This window comes from Tripterygium wilfordii, chromosome 13 (genome assembly GCF_013401445.1).
Source record: "Tripterygium wilfordii isolate XIE 37 chromosome 13, ASM1340144v1, whole genome shotgun sequence".
Taxonomy (NCBI): Eukaryota; Viridiplantae; Streptophyta; class Magnoliopsida; order Celastrales; family Celastraceae; genus Tripterygium; species Tripterygium wilfordii.
The window spans coordinates 16,290,277-16,309,703 of NC_052244.1; the positions used below are offsets into that span (position 1 = coordinate 16,290,277).

The 19,427-nt window shown below is 36.4% G+C and overlaps 2 protein-coding genes and 1 pseudogene across 2 annotated transcripts; all 3 read left to right on the plus strand.

Moving 5' to 3' along the window:
- Positions 1-2,468: 2,468 nt before the first annotated feature.
- On the plus strand, positions 2,469-3,631 carry LOC120012672. Its single transcript, XM_038864107.1, has 2 exons — positions 2,469-3,373; positions 3,421-3,631. The coding sequence occupies exons 1-2, from the start codon at positions 2,469-2,471 to the stop codon at positions 3,629-3,631; spliced, it is 1,116 nt and encodes a 371-aa protein (XP_038720035.1).
- Positions 3,632-4,631: 1,000 nt separating this feature from the next.
- LOC120012851 lies at positions 4,632-6,050 on the plus strand. Its single transcript, XM_038864390.1, has one exon. The coding sequence runs from the start codon at positions 4,737-4,739 to the stop codon at positions 5,898-5,900; it is 1,164 nt and encodes a 387-aa protein (XP_038720318.1). The 5' UTR covers positions 4,632-4,736; the 3' UTR covers positions 5,901-6,050.
- A 2,483-nt stretch (positions 6,051-8,533) lies between these two features.
- On the plus strand, positions 8,534-19,209 carry LOC120012858 (annotated as a pseudogene).
- Positions 19,210-19,427: the final 218 nt, after the last annotated feature.

Genomic DNA, 19,427 nt, shown 5'->3' on the forward strand with positions numbered 1-19,427 from the left:
TAAGGAGTTATAAGATGGAAAGCAACTTCCTTTATTATCCTTGGGATGTTGTTTTCCCTACAACAATAAACTGGTTGTTATGCCAATTTTTTTTTGCTAAAAGTATACATGAAAGGTTTTTTAAAGTGAAATTAAAAAACTGTATCTTTTATATAATACTCCATATATATACTACATATAACAAGACATTAAATTAAGACATTTTTTTCTTAATGTCACGTAGGACCCAGAGCAACTTTTAGGTCAATTAAAATTGTACCTCAGGTATATTATAAGACATTAAAATTATACATCTTATATGTATATATATGAAATATATTAATTAAAAAATATTAGTTTTAACAAGTTATATTACTGTGATTGTGAATATATTATATTAGAGAATGTACTGAGCATATACTTGTGTACACCGACCATTTATAGTTATAAACACATCCACATATATAGTGAAATGAAGTAATATTGGATGTGTTTGTATATAAAAAGCATAAAAGAAGTTGGATTATTCTGTATTTTGTTGGATTATTGTCTCAAAATATAATTTAATATTTGCATCTTATAGTTGCTATGTATTGACACATTGATAAATATATGTATGCACACATTATATTATCACAAGAAAATAATAATGTTGTACCTCAAATTTATGTTTTTCACCAAATAAATAATAGAAAACATTAGCAATTTTTTTTCCAAACACTAGAAACTAGTCGTTTTTCCATGATAATTATTTCCTTGAGATATTAGTTTTCCTCCTAACAAACGGAGCATAACCATATATTTTTATCCATTATAGAATTAGTAGTGCTAGACGTCCCAACAACTGAGGTTCCAGTGATCCCAGTTACTGAGATATATGGACAATATTTAAAGTGCGTGTGGAGCGTCCATCACATGCATTTTAATTTTCGTCCATACATCTAAGATCGAAAAACAATTTTTCCAATAATCCCAAAATAAATGTTATTATATGTCAATTGGTCCCACGTACATGCAGGGGTCTACTATTACTAAAATGATATGTGTCCATAATTTTGGTATCCATAATTTAGGTGGCATGAATAGAAATGTGGGGGACCATTTTGTATTAAATGGTCCCTCACACTTTTTCTTATGTCACCTAGATTAAGGACAATTATGGACATATAACGCTTCTCCTACTATTATACCAACCATGGCCATGTCTGCACGTGGATCACTGACTGTTGGACTGGTTTCGTGGCCATACATAGTCCATCCAATATTTCATGAGATTCCCATTAAGTCTTCATGATTGACATTTGTAGGGTATTTTAAAAATGTGGTCCATTGACTACAATGGTTTAGATTGACTAATTTGTTTTTTCATTAAAAGTGGGCCATGGGTGATAATGATATTATCATCATGTATCTCATTCTTTGGTGTCATTGATGGGACGGGTATATGTTTAAGTGATGAAATATTGGATAGATGGATGATATTATCATCCACCGCCTCTTCCGGTTGGTCGGTTTGTATGACAAAAGAGTCGAGCTCGAGACCATTTTGTAAGCTCGTTTGACAAAACGGGCCGAGTGTCGACTTAAAAAGAGTCCAACTCAGCTCGTTTGACAAAATGGGCCGAGTGTGGACTTAGAAAAGTCCAACTATACGACCTATATATTACAAATGATAGGGCCGAACCAAGGGCCTATCAAAACCCGGCTCAGCCCGGTCCTATTTCTGTGAATGTTTATTCAATTGATTTGCACAACAAACTATAAAGATGAATTGCGCAAACAATTAATAAAAGTTTGATGTACCAACTTATAAATACCCTCAACCATTAGCATATTCTCCCTTAATGATCGTCCATGGTCCTTGCAACCTGCTAGAACATCAGTTATTGTACAAAACTAATTACGTGTGAAGATGTCTACATATTGAAAGGAAACTCCCATGTGTGTGTGTGTCTATATATATATATATATATCAATATAACTTTTCTCGCGAGCCGACTAAAAAAATTGATTACCACATCAATGACAATTGTGATAACATTGGAGGAAGATCTAACTTGAGTATCAAATTAGGAAGATGATGATATTTATGTCAATAAAATAAATATTTATAATTTTTTATCTTTTATGGATTATTGTTTTAAATTTTATGGACTTTATAAAACAAAACTTATTTGAGTATCATTATTGAAATATAGTTTTTAATTGAGGGACTAATCTATGATTTTCTCGATAAATAGAGACATTTTAAAAAGAAATTATGGACATATTTTAAGGTTCCATCATAACTCTGCCTAGGAATGAAACGGTGCGTTTTAATAAGCACCTTCGTAAGAGTTCCGTTCCTTCATTCGAAAAATTGTACTGGCTAGGGCTTTAGGGTTTTCCTTTCCTTGACCGTTGTCTGGTGCGATTACGAAATTAGCTGAAGGTGTATGTCTGTTCAGGATCTGGTAAGCTGCCATTCTCAGTAGCTTAATTTCTTTTTCATGTTTAATTTTCTCTATAAAACATTCCTCCATGGGAGACACGCGATTACAGCTTCGTCCCAGAAATTGCCTTTTCTTTTAAACCCAGCATCATTAATATCTCTCAAATTCATCTCAAGCGCTGCAAATCAGCAATCTTTTGCTGTTTCATATCTGATAATTTCATGTGGGTTATCTCCAGAATCTGCTTTAAATGCCTCTAAATATGTCCGATTTGAAACCCCAGAGAAACCTGACTCGGTTATTGCTGTTCTCAACAACCATGGTTTCTCTAAAACCCAAATCTCAGTTGTTGTCAAGAAATATCCTAAATTGCTTGTATCTGATCCTGTGAAAACCCTCTTGCCCAAATTTGAATTTTGTAATTCTAAAGGGGCTTCAAGGCCGCTACTTATCAAACTTATATGTAATTGCCCTGCCATTTTACGTATGAACTTAGAGAGCCGATGGATTCCTACTTTTGAAATCTTGAAAGATTTATTCAAATCGGATGCGAAGACCATTTTTGTCATTATCAGCCATCCCAGGATTCTAGTTCAAGATCCTAAAACTTATCTCAGACCCAATATCTATGCATTGAGAGAAAATGGAGTACCAGAGTCAAATATCGCCGCCATCTTATATCATCATCCTCGGGTCTTTTGTACTAAACCAGATAAGTTCAGGGAGGTTGTGGAGGAGGTGAAGAGAATGGGGTTGAAACCTCTTTCGTTTGCATTTGTTTTGGCTGTACGTGCATTGAGCTCATTGAGCAAAATGACATGGAAAAAAAAGATTAATGTCTTTAAAAGATGGGGCTGGTCTGATGAAGATATTTTGATGGCATTTAGAAGGTTTCCACCTTTTATGATATGTTCTGAGGATAAGATTACAGGGATGATGGATTATTTTGTTAATGTACTGGGGTTAGAGTCGCGTTTATTTCCAAACGCCCAGAACTTCTTGCATACAGCTTGAAGAAGCGCATTGTTCCAAGGAGTTCGGTTGCCCAGGTTTTGTTGTCGAAGGGTCTGGTTAAGGCTTGTAGCTTGAGTAGATTTTTTGCATGTCCAGAAAAAAAGTTCCTTGAAAAGTTTGTCTACCGTTATCAAGAAGAAGCTCCTCAGCTGTTAAAGCTTTACACAGACAAATTGGACCTTTCAAGGCAGCTCCAAAATGAGTAGTATTTGGAAATTGAAGGATGCCAACATTATGATTCACATGAGGTTGTCAATTCAGTTAATCTTCTCCATTCTTATCTTTGAATTTGTTCCGAGAACGCGACTAATGCAAATGAATTTTCTTTGAAGTAAGCTCTCAGTTGGCTGTCAGAATTAAAGCTTAAATCAATACTATATCTTGTTTTCGCCAAACTAATTTTACTTGATGGCTTTATTTAATCTCTTCTGATTATTGTGTTTGCATGTGATCTTTATGGACTGCATATTTTTTGTAATTTTGCATGCAATTGAGGTTGTGATGCTTTTGGGACTGATGGTTTTTGTTTTACTTTCTTCTTCTCTTTTCCCTTGGAACTGAAAGTGCAAAAACTTTATGGAAATTTCTTCACTTTGCAGTTGAAGAGATTAAAGAAATCATAGGATTATTTGGTTCATGTAGATACAATAGGCCCGCACGGATTTGGCCTTTTATTAGAAAAGGTGTCTCTTGGTGGGAGGTGATGGGTCTATATTTATAAGTTAATTTGTTTGCCCACAATCTTTCCATGCGGTCTCTTACCGTAAATGCTAAAACATATTTATTGAAACCAAATACATTTAATCGTTATTTCACGGCTTATAAACTATCTGATTTCATAGTTTTATAGTCAAATCGTTGTATAGGTTTTTAAAATTCACAGTAACGTTTATATATCTAGATTTTCTTTATAATCGAGTGAATTTCTACTATAGTCTGTGTTTATTCATTTGATTCCTAATGTAATTTCTGTTTTAGTATATATAATTTCCCATCAGAGTGCTTATACTACTGAATACTGATACTTCTTTTTGGAGGGTGAGGGGGATTAGTGGGCTTTCAAAGCCTTAGCCACTAGAAGGGCCGGAAAAGCCCACTGGGCTAGTGGGCCGCAGAAATGCCAAAATCGTCGTTTTACATCCAGTGAAACGGCCCGTTAAAAGGGCTCAATCTCTTCCAACATTCAGACCAGGATTCTAGGTCGGAAACAGCAATCGAGGGTTTTATATTGCGATTTGGAATTCGATTATACGAGTTTTCTTTTCAAGAATCGGTAAGTTTCACTACCTCATTGCTATAATTTCAGGCTTCATGTTTCACTTTCTCTGTAAAACGATTCTACTTGGGAGACGCACTGTTACAGCTTCGCCAACCCGCAATCCGCGTTTTTCTCAATTAATATCTCTCAAGTTCGTCTCAACTAATGCGGATAATCACTCATTTGTAGTTTCGTATCTCGTAAACTCATGTGGGTTCTCGCCAGAAACGGCTCTAAAGGCTTCAAAGGATATCCACTTTGAGACCCCAAAAAAACCTGACTCTTTTATTGCTTTTCTGAAGAATCATGGTTTTACTGAGACCCAAATCTTCACAATTATTAAGAAAATCCCAAGTTTGCTTGTATGCGATGCTGAGAAATTCCTCTTGCCCAAACTTGAGTTTTTTTACTCAAAAGGGATGTCAAGCCCTGAACTAGCCAAGATTATGTGTTATTATCCAATCATTTTCAAAAGAAGCTTGGAAAAACAACTGATTCCTTCCTTTGATTTCTTTACCAATGTGCTTAAATCTGAAGAGAATACCGTTGCAGCGTTTAAACGTTATGCGGGTATTCTATCTGTTAACCTTGAAAATACTCCAATTGCTTCTAACATCAATATATTGAGAGAACATGGAGTACCAGAATCAAAAATCGTTACCATACTAAGATACCAGCCTAGATCATTTTTGATTGGCTCAGATCAATTTAGGGAGATTGTGGAGGAAGTGAAAAGAATGGGGTTCAACCCATTGAGGACAAAGTTTGTGCTGGCCGTCTTTGCTTTGAGGACAATAAGCAAATCGACTTGGGAAAAGAAGGTTGATGTTTATAAGAAATGGGGTTGGTCTGATGAAGATATTATTATAGCATTTGGGAGGAATCCATGGTGTATGACGGCGTCAGAGAAGAAGATTACGGGGGTGATGGACTATTTCATCAATGTAATGGGATTAAAGCCATTGGTTGTTTGCAAAGACCCAGCACTTCTTTCGTTGAGCTTGAAGAAAAGAATTGTTCCAAGGGGATCGGTTGCTCGAGTTTTGTTGTCGAAAGGTCTAATTAAAGAGCGTAGTTTGTTTAGGTGGTTTGCTTATACGGAAAAGTTGTTCCTTGAAAAGTTAGTGACATGTTATAAAGAAGAAGCTCCTGAACTTATGAAGCTGTATACTGAGAAACTGAACCTATCAATGCAGCGAGGAAGTGAGAAAAAGTGAGTAGGATCTCGCAATGGCAATGGAACGAAGCATTATTTTCATGTTTTTGTTGTCACATCACATGATTTTGTTGATTTCTCAGTGTTGAATTTTTTTCAATAATCCAAAACAATTTGTCTTGAAGTTGTATTTGATGTTGGTTGTCAATTACCTATTTTTTTGTTCGGTTGTCAATGCTCAAGTGTGACTCAACCTGTGCTCTTTTATTCTTGGGCCTTGGCAAACTAATTATTTGTTTTGGCGGCTTTTTTTTGATGCCTTGTTCATTTTTCCTTAAATACATAAGGCCTCTGACTGGATTTCTGCGATTTTGTGCAATTGCAATGTCGCATATTGTTTATCAGAACTCAGAAATGTTGAGGCTTTAAGCTGGTGATACTTGAATGATTCAGAACGTTTAGCATATGTATATTACTATGTGCTTCTACTTTGGTTCACTAAATTACAGAGGAACTGCTGTGGGTATCACTTGTGAGGCGTCTTGAGACCTCAACACTAGTGCTAATTTGTTCTCACGGGTAGGTAATTCAACTTACGAGGAGCTCATTTTGGAAGGATAGAGCATACCTAATGTCTTAATCCCTATGACATGGAAGCTTGGATACCAAGAATAAGAGAACAGAACAAGAGACGCCTTCTTGGGTTTGGAGGTATGGGATTGATGAGTGTGTGTGAATATGGCTCTGGTGTTGTTGCAGAGAATGGAACTAGAAGAATTGCTCGAATTTGCTTCACTCTTTGGGCTTGGTGCAGTTTATACTGTACCATGCACTTGTGATAACTCTATGTGATGCTTTCTTTCCTCATAAATGAGAGATATTATCCATGTCATTTTTTCCCTTTGCTCTCTCTTCTCTGAATTATTGGTGGTGAATTAACTATAACCATATTGCAAGAGGTAAAAGCCTACAGAATATCCGACCTCCATTGTTGCCTGGTTGTTGTTATTGCATGGTGATAGTCGTAATGTCAATGTCTTCTCACTGTCTTGGTGATGGAGTAGCTGGTCATAGTTTGCAAGTACCTACATAATGGCTACTTGGTGAATTTTATGACTGAAATTGCTGAGTGAAGTTCTAGTTCATGCTTGTGTCATGATTTCTGTACAGAGTTTTGAATGAAGTTTGACTCAGGGTTGAAATTTTACTTCTTCTGGAGAAGGGTTCAACTTGGTAATGCCTCTGCATGCATTGGAGCTTCCAACTTGGTAATGTTGAATTTTTCAATGTCATGGTTGCTTCAAATTGCTTTGTGTCCAAATTGCATCTAAGATTGGGGTAGGCGTTGATTCAGCTCCAATTCCTTGTTTGCGTTTGTAATGGAAAAGAAGCTTGGTGATCTAGGATTCTGGTGCTGCTATGAGGATGTTATTTTTGGTATTTATGGATCCTTTCCTTGTTGGTTCAGTTAACATCTGTGCTCCTCATGTTCGACATTATTGATCTTCCTTTTTATTGCTGCCATGACTGGGATAGAAATTAGAAACAGCATAACATTTGAGATTTAGGGTTTAGGCAAAAGGGATAGAGTTGATGAGATGCTTGTTGTCTCTTTAGGATTCTGAAATCCTCTTCTTATTGAGCCTGGTAATCATTATTATCCCGTTTTTCAGATGTTTAACATGTTAACTGTATGGAATCTGAAGGTCATTCAACACAAGCTGCTCCAGATATGCTTCAAGGGTGGCATTCAACTGCATTGTGTATGTCAAGCCAGTAAGCAAGAACACAGGAAGCGAGTCTGTGCAGGACTTTAGGAGCTCAAATCCTGTGTTCATTGTAACATATGAAGTTAGTAGTCATTGTTTTGTCCTGATTCATGAAATCAGCATAAAAACATTCAGCTTAATCTGCCTAAACTTGGTATCAGAAGCAATGTTGATAGCTCTTGTATTTGTCGAAGTTGCCAGGACAAAACAAGTCTAGTCTTTGGAGATAGTTTGATTTGATGTACGTGGTGCTAAATGCTAGTAGAGTGTCCCATTTTAAGCTACTATGCAAGAACAATTGCTTAAAAGACTTACTCGACTTGGTGATACCAAGTTCTCGCAGACCTCCTCTTCAGCCGTCGTGGTCAATGCATATACTCAACTTGATAGTACTCAGGTTTGATTCCGGGGTCGTCCTCCTGCTCACTTTAAAAAAAATTATAGGATAACTTATTGCATATACTCAACTTGATAGTACTCAGGTTCAATTCCGGGTTGTCCTCCCTACTCGCTTTAAAAAAAAAATACAGAATGACTTGTTTGAAATGACTAACAAGCATTACAGCATAGTTCGCAACTACAAAACCATGTTGTCAGTATATCAGCAGTTCAGCACTCGAGTGTTCATTGAAACCTTTGTACTGTCAAGCTACATGTGGTGAAGACCAGGCTAAAACATGAAGTCGGTCAATGATGATGTCTATGTTGGGTTAAAATGATAAGATGCGTCTGACTGACTGACTATTAAAAGCCATGCCACGTGTTCCTCAGCAACGAGTTTCCCTTTCTTGTTTACTATAGGACGTCTCACACCAGAAACGATAATCAGATATATACTATAAAACAGAATTCAAAAAAGGTGAAAAAAAGAGAGAAAAGATGGGAGAAGGAAAATAACAAAACTCGGTGAGTCGCTCGCTCTTTTGCTTTTGCCTTCAATTTTCATTTTTTTTATTTTGAAGTTTCGCGGTTATGCCCCTAAATCATCTTCTTCTCCTCTATCTTCATCATCATCAGCGACATGCTCACTGAATCGCGGCTTCCGCTCGATCGATTCATGCTTTGATTTCTCTCTCTTTCTCGGAACGGTCGAAATCGGAGCCTCACTTTGATCCGTAAGCAACAACTTTTCAATTTCTGTATTTTTTTTGCCAAGCATTGACGCTCTCTCTTTGTATTTCTCAATTAGGGATATTGGAGCAGTGCTTGTTTTTCAATTTCCTTTTGTTTGAGGGAAAGCATAGGGAAGTGAAATTTGGGGTGTTGTGGGTTCAGCTGAGTCGAGGACGAGCTTTTCTTTTGTGTTTGTTCTTTTCGGGTACCAAACACAGTTACAGTTTGAATCTGTAAGCGGGCTTTGCTGATTTATCGACACTATCTATCTCTCACACACATAATTTGGATGGGTCCACTGGGTAATTGTAGATTGATACAGTTTGTGAAAGCTTTGTTTGTTCTTTTTCGTTTTTGGAATAATTTGACTTACTGCTTTTTTTTTTGACAAATTTAAATTCTGATTTTTTTACGAGCCAACTATTTGTGTCCCCGGAGGATTCTGTGCGATCATACAGAGTTTTCTTTCCTTGTTTTTGTATATGGTTACGGAGAAATTAACATTATGGACAAGGGAAATCTTAATTATGCTTTTGTTGGAATACTGGGGTAAGAATTTGAATTCTGAAATATTATTTTGATTGCTTCTATGCATAAATGGATCTAGTTGTCTGTGCTTCACTTAATGGGGTAGTCATCCTTTCTTGTCGCCCACCCAATGCTGTGTGTTTCTGCTTGCATCCTTTTCGGTGGGCATAGAACAAATTTACCATTATTGATTTTTGGAATTGATTATCTAAGCCATTTGTGGCTAAGTTACTGTCTTCAACTCTTCATGAGTTCCCATTTTGTGGTTCGTAGATTATGTCCTTGAGTTAGGTATACGACTGCAAGGTGGACCAGTTAGTAGACTGGTTGACTGAACAGAGATATAAGTATTATGATGTTTTATTATGATCATTATTCCTTTATCTCATGCTTTATTTATTTATTTTTTTTCATATTTATCATGATGCAGAGTCTAATAGAAGTCCTTCATGGCGCCTTCAAAAAAATCAAGAAGTGTTAATAAGCGGTTTTCTTATATTAATGAGGTTGCTTCAAATAAAGATGGCGAGAATGCTAGCAAGAGTAAGCAACGGGTAAGTTTGGCTCCACTCAAAGTTCTTCAATATTATCAGGGAGTCCGCAATAAATGGAACTTCTTTCTCCCTATTGTTGCTAAGCCCAAATGTCAATTCTATGATTGGCACTCTGTAGTTTAGTATTCAGTAATGCCGAGTTTTTAGGCTTTGTATCTGTGTTAGATGTGCTGTGTTTGTTATTAAGAATGACCATTTAGCTTGCCCTGAGATGAGCAAATGTTTTTGGTTTCCTGTAGCTGGACGTAACAAAAGTTCTGTTATTAATGTATATTTTTAAGTTCGTGTATGTTTTTTTAATCCACTATAATCATTTGTGAAAATTGGAATGCTATGACTCTGACAAATAAGCTGCACTTAGAGTTACTGACTTACAGTTGATCTATACCAGTTCAGGGCAATTTTTGTTAATATTTCATTCAACCTGGAAAATGGAAAAGAGCTCCTTTTTAGGATTCTTTTGATAATGTATTGAATTAGTTGCACTGAGTTAGAAGAAGTAGATCGTGAGAAGCGTGGATTTTAAAGATGTATGATGTGATAACAATTATTTTCTATATATACAGAAGAGAAAGTTGTCTGACATGCTAGGGCCTCAATGGAGCAAGGAGGAGCTTGTGCGTTTTTATGAAGCATTTCGTAAGTATGGGAAAGATTGGAGGAAGGTTAGTGCCGTCCTTATTATAATGGTTTGTGTTCTTACCATTGTAGGATATTGGGTGAATTACGCTATAATTACAGTGTATATATATATATAGGAATTCTCATATAAGGGTCCAATGTAAGGGTGTAAAATAAGGGTTTATGTTTACTCCATTGATTTGAAACATGTGGGACTCAAAGCAGTGGACCCCACTTCTCATCTCATTCATCCGCACCATTAAAAATTCACCCTTATTTTACACCCTTACATTAGACCCTTATGTGAGAAATCCTCTATATATATATATATATATTCCTTGAAGTAGGACTTTTGTTACCATCTGGATGGATAGTCTCAGTTATATAATTTCAGTTTTTTAGTCAGAATCTTACCTAAATTGTGTAAGAAAAGTTTGTGGCTTAATGTTTGGATCTTTCTGTTATAATGTTCAGTTTGTTGTGATCGAGTCTACAACTGAGGCTGCTTCTGTTATTGGTCATTACATGGTTTTTTATTTGATTGGATTTCTAGGTGGCTGTTACAGTACGTAACCGGTCTATGGAAATGGTTGAAGCCCTTTACACGATGAATAGGGTAAGCGTGATGGCCCTGGTGTATTTTATGACTCGTTTTGGGTGAACCTATTTCCTTTACTCTGATATTTACCTGGTGGAAATTCAACTTTAAGGCAATCTGTACGCATCTTTTTTTGCAATCCTTGTGGGTGTCTTCACCTTTTGCGTGTAATGTGACAATGAGAGGGTTGATGTTTCGAATGGCTCGTCAGTCAAATGTGGGAAGTCTGATTGTCTCTCTCTCTCCAGGCTTACTTATCTCTTCCAGAGGGGACTGCTTCTGTGGTTGGACTTATCGCAATGATGACTGATCACTACAGCGTCCTGGTGAGACTGACATTTTATTAACTGAGATATCCTGAGTTATATGTGGATCTTAATGTGTGAATTGTCTTGTGATTACCACTAAATGTAAGCCTTCCTAATTGGGACTCCTTTGATATCCGTTGACAAACTGGGTACACGGAACCAACACATTCTGTACTGAGAACTGTGAGAATCACAAACTAGAGTGGTCTAGTCAACCGCAATTGATTATATTCTTGCACAAATTTATTTGTGAGACCACTTTTACATGGGCTTATGAATTGGTGGAAATATAGACTGATTAATTGATAGCAGGCCTTGGAGTAATGGTAGGAATTGGGAGTCATGGGTTCAAACCAACGAAACAGATTCTATGCAATGTAAGGTTTTATTTAATAGGTGCAACCGTGTGGTGTAAGCAAGCAAATCCTTCCCCTATTCAAGCTTAGCTTGTTCATTGAAAAATCAATTGAGGTCAAGCCTAGAGCTTCGAAAACGTTGTTCGAGACTGGTTCATAGGACAAGTTTGATCTCACTTGCGAGTTATTAGCAAGCTCATTCTCTAACTACTGACTGAGCTTCTTAAGGATTTTGCTGACAAGCTTGCTCACAAACTCATTGATGAGCTTATTAATGAGTTTATGAACCTTTAAAGAGCACCTTAACAGGCTTGTTCACAAACTGAAAATGAACTAGTTATCTTATACCAAAATAAAAGCAAGCCTGAATATTTTTAAAAGTTTATTTGATGTCTGTACAAATTGTATAGAATAGATGCCATTTCTTTGAATTGCGCATAAATTTAGAAGTAATGGCATATGAATGCCGATAATATGCTTGTCTATGTGAATTGATCTTAAGTGCATTTAGACAGTGCATTGTGATTGAGGAAATGACTTTATGGAGCTTGAACTTAGAAAATTGTGATATTGCAGGGTGGAAGTGATAGTGAACAAGAAAGCAATGAGGATACAGGAGCATCTAGAAAACAACAGAAGATTGGGCGAGGGAAAAAATCTCGGAGTTATCCTTCAAAAGGATCAGATAAGGCATTGCCGGGAACCTTGCAGCCACAGTCCGCTGCATCAAATTATGGCTGCCTGTCATTGTTGAAGAAGAGGCGCTCTGGTAAGAAAGTGATTTGTGTTTTATATATTTGTGCATGCAACATATAATTGGAGTTTTGGAGTTGGTGTGGATCGATGAGCAACTAGTTTTATTTTATTTATTTAGTCAGAGTTTTATACCCTTAATAGCTTCATTAGAGCTTCCATATCTCATGGGAATATAATAAATAAATCGAGTGGTGAAATGTGGGGAAAAAAACTAAGGAAATCTTAATCGTGGTAGTGTCTTCATTTACTAACTTTCTTGACATTTTACATTCTTCTAGGAAGTGGACCTCGAGCTGTTGGAAAAAGAACTCCCCGTGTGCCGGTTTCCAATCCATGTGCTCAAGACATTGGAGAGAAGTATTTTTCACCTATCAGGCAAGGTATGAAAGTTAAGGCGGATGCAGTGGATGATGATGTTGCGCACGAGATAGCGTTAGCATTGACGGAGGCTTCACAAAGAGGAGGTTCTCCTCAAGTTTCTCAAACACCAACAAGAAAAACAGAGATGTCATCCCCTGTTCAAGTTTGTGAAAGATGGTAACTCATTTTTACCAGAGAGCTTTTATTACTTTATTTGGTATTTCTTCAAAATCATAGATTAACTGAATTTTGGAATTCAGCATGCTGAATCAGAGATGACAAGTGTCAAACATCGGGGTAGTGAAATGGATGAGGGTGGTTGTGAATTAAGTTTAGGTAGCACAGAAGCTGATGATGGAGTCTATGCGAGAAATAGAAGCTATTTAGTTGGTACAGAAGGTGCTCACACAGTACGAGTTTCACAGAAGGGGAAGAAATACCTTGGAAAGAAACCAGAAATGGACGAAACTGTAAACGATCATTTGGATGACATAAAGGAAGCCTGCAGTGGGACAGAGGAAGGGCAAAAACAAGGCACCAGCAAACTAAAATTTGAAACAGAGGTCTCCAATGTAAAACCTGCCAGATCTTCGTATAAGAGTCCAAGGAAGCGAAGCAAAAAAGTTTTATTTGGTGCAGGTACACTTGTAATTGCCTTTAATCCAAGTGATCCTCTTTTGTTTTATTTGGTCTTTTAACTGTTTCTTCCTTTCATGTTATGAAATGTGTGCCTTTCTCCTTTACTTTCACCCTTTTCTTTTGTCCGTTTCGGTAACCAGTATTTCTGAAAGTTTCCTTTGATTTATAAAATACTATAACATGGTGAAGAATGTTTGATATAGTCAAGCGAGCTTCAATTTAGGTTATGGGACTTTGATATTAAGCTGAAGAGGGAATTTGATTTGGTTGACTAAAAGCTCGAACTAAATTGTGTACTTTTGACATCGAAAACGAAGCGCTAAAACTCATACCACACTTATAGCTGTTGTGTTACAACCTTTGTTTTACTAAGATGGAGCTTAGCTAGTTTACTAGAATGAGTTGAGCTCTTAATGGATAGTTCACGAGCAACCAAGCAGTTCTCTCTGATCACACCCCTAGTTGGATGGCTTTTGGTACATTATACATAGTCGTGATTTTTTTTTTGTTTTTTTTGGATCTTTTGGATTTTTTTTTTGTTTCAATTAGCAATGAACTCAACCGTCGAAGGTAGCATCTCAGTTTTCTTCTCTCTTCGCAGATGAATGCTCTGCATTTGATGCTCTGCAGACTCTGGCGGATTTGTCCTTGATGCCAGAAACAACTTTTGATGCTGGTATGACCACTTGTTTCTCAATCTTTCACTTTTTTTTTGTTCTTCTTTTAAATGTGTTCTATAAATATGAAGTTGAAATTCTCTCTCTTTTTTGAAAGCAAATTTATTTTTTATTTTAAGTTGCACTTTGCAAAACCTTGCTATATGTGTTTTATAATATTAGGGATACATATTTATGGTGGTTTCAACAACTGAGTTCAATTTATACGTGTATATTTTTGCTGGCTGACCGTTTTATCCAGAGCCTAGTATTTTGTTATGTATCACTATGCATGGGAAGGCTCAATAAATTAGTTCCCATGTTTATCATGAATTTCCTAGCTGATGCAAGAAGCGTGATGTAAGAATGCTCGACTTGAACCTGTTGATTCGAATCACGAATACCAGGATCAAGACTTCAACACCTTGTTGATTTAAACAAGTGCCAAGAGTTGGAAAGGACGGCTCATTTCTTCAATATTATTTCAAATCCAAAACTGAAAAACTACCCTCAAGGGGTTACAACCTCAAATAGTTCGAAAGTCAAAACCTTAAGGAAACAAAATAATAAAATTGTTACATAAGCCAAAAAGCAAAAGACCAAAATAACAGTAAATTGCGGATTTGGAGGCCTAAACAATGGAGTTTGGCCACAAACCAACGGATGCGTATTGAAGTACACGCCGTTTCAAATCCAAAACTGAAAAACTAGCCTCAAGGGGTTACAACCTTAAATAGTTCAAAAGTCAAAACCCGAAAATAAATTGAAAGGAAACAAATAATAAAATTGTAACATATGCCAAAAATAAATCAGAAGACCACAAATAACAGAAAATTGCGGATTTGGAGGCCTAAACGATGGAATTTGGCCAAAAACCAATAGATGCAGTGGTGAAACAACTGGTTTTGAAAATATGGGCCGTTTCAAGTCAACCATGCGATTTATAGCTCAATCCAACATCGTTAAATGTTTATCAACTTTGTCATTACTCAATAGGACGATTGTCAGCTTGAGCTGGAGTGGAAGCATTGACTTGCGCTTGGTAGTTAATACTCACATTATTTCTCTAATGGCTTTGTTGAATGGTTGCGTGCTTAAAACCGAACAGAAGAACACTCTTTGGTTTTGACTTTGAGATATGTAAATGCATGTTATTTGTCACAGAAATAATTCTTTCGGAATCCTCATCAATTGCAAACTTTAATTCTTATGCAACACCAAGAATCTTCTTTGTGTGCTTTCTATGTACATCCATTGGTGGCATCGCAATGCTTTATTCTGTATTGCCTTTGATGTCATTAGCTGAATTTCTTCTGATATTTTGTTATATATGTGTTTAGAGTCATCTGTGCGGCTCAAGGAAGAGAAAACTGGGATTGTTGAGAAGTACAAGCATAGAGAAAATCATTCAGCAGCTGCAGTGAAGACCACTGCCTTTGAATCTCCAAAACTTAGAAAAGCCGTTGCTCATGACACTGGCACCCCTCCAGAAGTAAGGAAACTCATCAGATAAATGCTGGAGTAGGAAAAAGGAGACGGAGGTCCTCACCACTTAAAGTAAGGATAAGTGTTAGTCAAAATGCTCTCAATTTTCTCTGTTTTCTAACTGATTTTTCCACGCACTCAAAAAGTTGATGACCATGTGCGTTCCAACTACTTGCAGACCCAAAAAAGTAAAGATTATACTGATTCCCGTTTGAGTGAATCGCATGAGGTTGAGGTTTGTTATTCTTTTCATTTTAACACGTGCCGTTTGTTACATTAATAGTGCTCGTGTGAAGAAATAACTTCATTCAGATCATAAACTTGAATAATAACTTCATTCAGAATTTGAAACTGAATGTTAAAATATTTGGTTTTTACCATTTAGAGTATGATACATCCATCTGTGGATTTTATTATATGGATATTGCACAACCTTTTGACTGTGAAGTTTTGTGTAATAAGTCCATGAGGAAACATTCACGCTTTCCTTTAATGTAGATATTGGAGTAACATATGAGTCCATATCTCATTAATCTCTCATCATTTTTTAGACATTTCCTTCTAGAGCGTTCTGAATTAAAGGTCAATATTTCTGATTTGCAATTTTCATTCCTACCTTGGTTACTTGCGTTCTCCGAATTGTCCTGGGTATGTCAATATGCTTCCCTACACTACTGTCCTTTGGTAGAATGGGCTATTTTTGACCTCTTTTTTTTCTCGGTTATAGACCATGGACAAAGTTAAGCATAATATGAATAAGAGTAAACACTCTCATGCTGCTACTCATTCAAGGCAAGGGAGATTGGGGAAATCTCTGGAGCTTATTTCTCCGGGTGCTAATCATGGTAAGGAATGGAATGATACACCTCCATCAACCACAGAGTTCCCATCTGCTAATCAGATCTATTTGCCTACCAAAGTGAGGAGCCGGCGTAAGATTGACCCACCAAAGCCACTGATTGAGAAAGACACAAAGTCATCCGAGAACATTGTAAACAGCCAATCATTCATAAACATCCCTTCATCCCATGACAGAGCAGTCAATCTTAAGGTAAAGGGGTTATTTTCACATTTTTCAAGGAGAGTTGAGTTTCTTGAATCTCTTGATTGTTGTTATTTATGCATAATTTAAATTACAGAAGATGCTTTCCAATTGCTTTCTCGCTATAAAGTTCGGAGGTGGTGTGTCTTTGAGTGGTTCTATAGTGCAATTGATTACCCGTGGTTTGCTAAAAGGGAGTTTGTGGAATACCTGGATCACGTTGGATTAGGGCATGTCCCAAGATTAACCCGTGTTGAATGGGGTGTCATAAGGAGGTATGCTGTTTAATTTCTTTCACGTGCAGATTATAATTCTGGTTATGCTTGATTCTTGATGAAGCATTGCTAGAATTGGCTTCGTAAGACATTGTAATTGATGCAGCTCCTTAGGCAAACCACGGAGGTTTTCTAAGCAGTTTTTGAAAGAAGAAAAGATAAGCTTAATCAGTACCGAGAGTCTGTCAGAAAACATTATGCTGAACTTCGAGAAGGCATTAGAGATGGTCTTCCGACTGATTTAGCTCGACCTCTATCAGTTGGACAACGTGTCATTGCCATCCATCCGAGCACAGGAGAGGTTCATGATGGAAGTGTATTAACTATTGATCATAGCAGGTGCCGTGTTCAGTTTGACCAACCTGAACTGGGTGTTGAATATGTCATGGTAATTTTTCCCTTTGTTATCATTCATTGTGATTACTTCTTGCTTCATTCTTCTGATTTATGAGGTCTTCAATTTCTATTTTTTACCATGCAACAAATTTCCTTCTTTACTGCACAGATAATGACAGTCAGGAAATTTGTTCTGTATTTTGGAGTGGTGATGTGGAATTTTCCAAGTATTTTTCAAATATCTAGTATATTTATTTATTCTGGTCACTTTCTTTCCTTCATTCAATTTGGTTACACACTTGAATTGCTTTGCTTTTTAACCTCATTTATCATCTCCTCTTTCCTTTAGTTGCCCTTGTGGTAAGGAAAGTTGTAGGTTTAATCTAATAAAACTTCTATAACATTTGTACCTTGATAGATTTCTTATTAAGAATTTTATGGGTGTCACAATATATATTTTTCACGATATTATTTCTGTTAACATTGGAGTAATTTTCTGTTATGTATGTGTAGTTTTTATTTGTGCATTGTATTGGGAGTTTATTGTTGTAGCAGATTGCTGACCCTTTACTAGCCATCAATTACTGATTTGATTTTCTAGACTGCTATCTTGTGAGATGTCCAAGACCATGTTTGAGGGGCTGTACAACTTGAATGTAATGGATTCACGGGCTTTATTGTCGGTTTTTTCTTAAAAATGGAATTAACTTACCTATCCATTTTTAGTTGATGAATTTTTGGAATGAAAACATGGTTAAAGATGCATATGCTTGAATAAAAATTTACATTTCTTGGGTTCTTTTACCTGTTATGGCATTGACACCAATTCTTGCATTTTTTGTTGAACTCTTGTGTTTGTGTTTTTGATCTCCTTATTCCATGAATCAAAAATATTTTAGGTGAACAATTTCTAATCGTGTGATAGGAATTTTTAAATGATCTCGCATTTGATTCAATGAAATTGGATTTATTTTCTCTAAAAGATAACAGCTTTTTGTATGTCTATTTGTGGAATAAAGCGGATGATAAGATGAAAGAGCGTAAAAAAATCACTCAAATTTTTCTTGATCTGTTTTCCCACTTCTGTTATGGGAAAGTAACTGGCTACTGATGAACGATTCAGACAAACAGAAATGTTGTTCACGTATCTTCAAGATGCTTACAGCTGTTTAGCATTGGAAGCCTATAATGCATTCATTTCGTTAACTTACAGATTCTTATCTAATTTTCGTTCTTTTTTCTCTTTATGTTCAGTTCTTTCTATTGAACATCACTACTGTTTCTGCTGCAGGATATTAATTGCATGCCTTCAAATCCTTTGGAAAATATGCCTGCTGGTTTGATAAAGCTCAATTGTACTGAGACCCTGAATGAACTCAAATTGACCGGCAACCGATCGAAAGGAAGATGGATGGGTACTTAAAAATTACCTCATATGAAAATCTAGAGAACTTCAATGCTTCTTCTCAGCTCTCTCCTTCAACTTTTGACAACAGCGGATTTATACATCAGGCAAGGGTCAGTAGACTTGGGATCTATATTATGTTGTCAACTTATTGGACTTGCAAATGTTTTAAGTTGTAAGTGTATCGGAGGTGTCAAAGGTAACTTGAAACGTGAAATATGAAGTGTTCCACTGGATAGAATCTTGTAACCAGACGGGACAGAATCATGAAATATTAACTTGATTTGCATCTTACATCATTGGGAATAATTTTGGCAAAGAATTAGAATGGTGATTCCCAGATTTTATTAATTACTTGTCTCACTTCAGTAAATTTTACTTCTCTACTCATGATGGGAAAGTGTTCATTTTTTGGTCTCTTCAGTGATCAAAACACTTTAGTACTCAATTTCCTTGTGCATGCTTCTGGTCTCATCAATAAGATCACATTGGTTCGGAAAATCTCGATTCTCCACTTCCCGACAACTTCAAAATATTCTCTTTTATGAAATTTCTTTCATTAGAGTTTCCTGCCTTCTCATTACTTGCTTTTTAAAGAATTTTCTTACAAATGTTTTGTTAATATTGTTGAATTTTCATTCCAAATATTACGTGATGAGATGCTCTACACCATTCATTCCATTTTGACGCCTTGTCTTCCATTTAATATTTTCTTCATTACCTGAAAATATCGTCTTACAGTCGCACTGCTGCTGTGATTTATGAGATTCACAGAAGATATTACTCA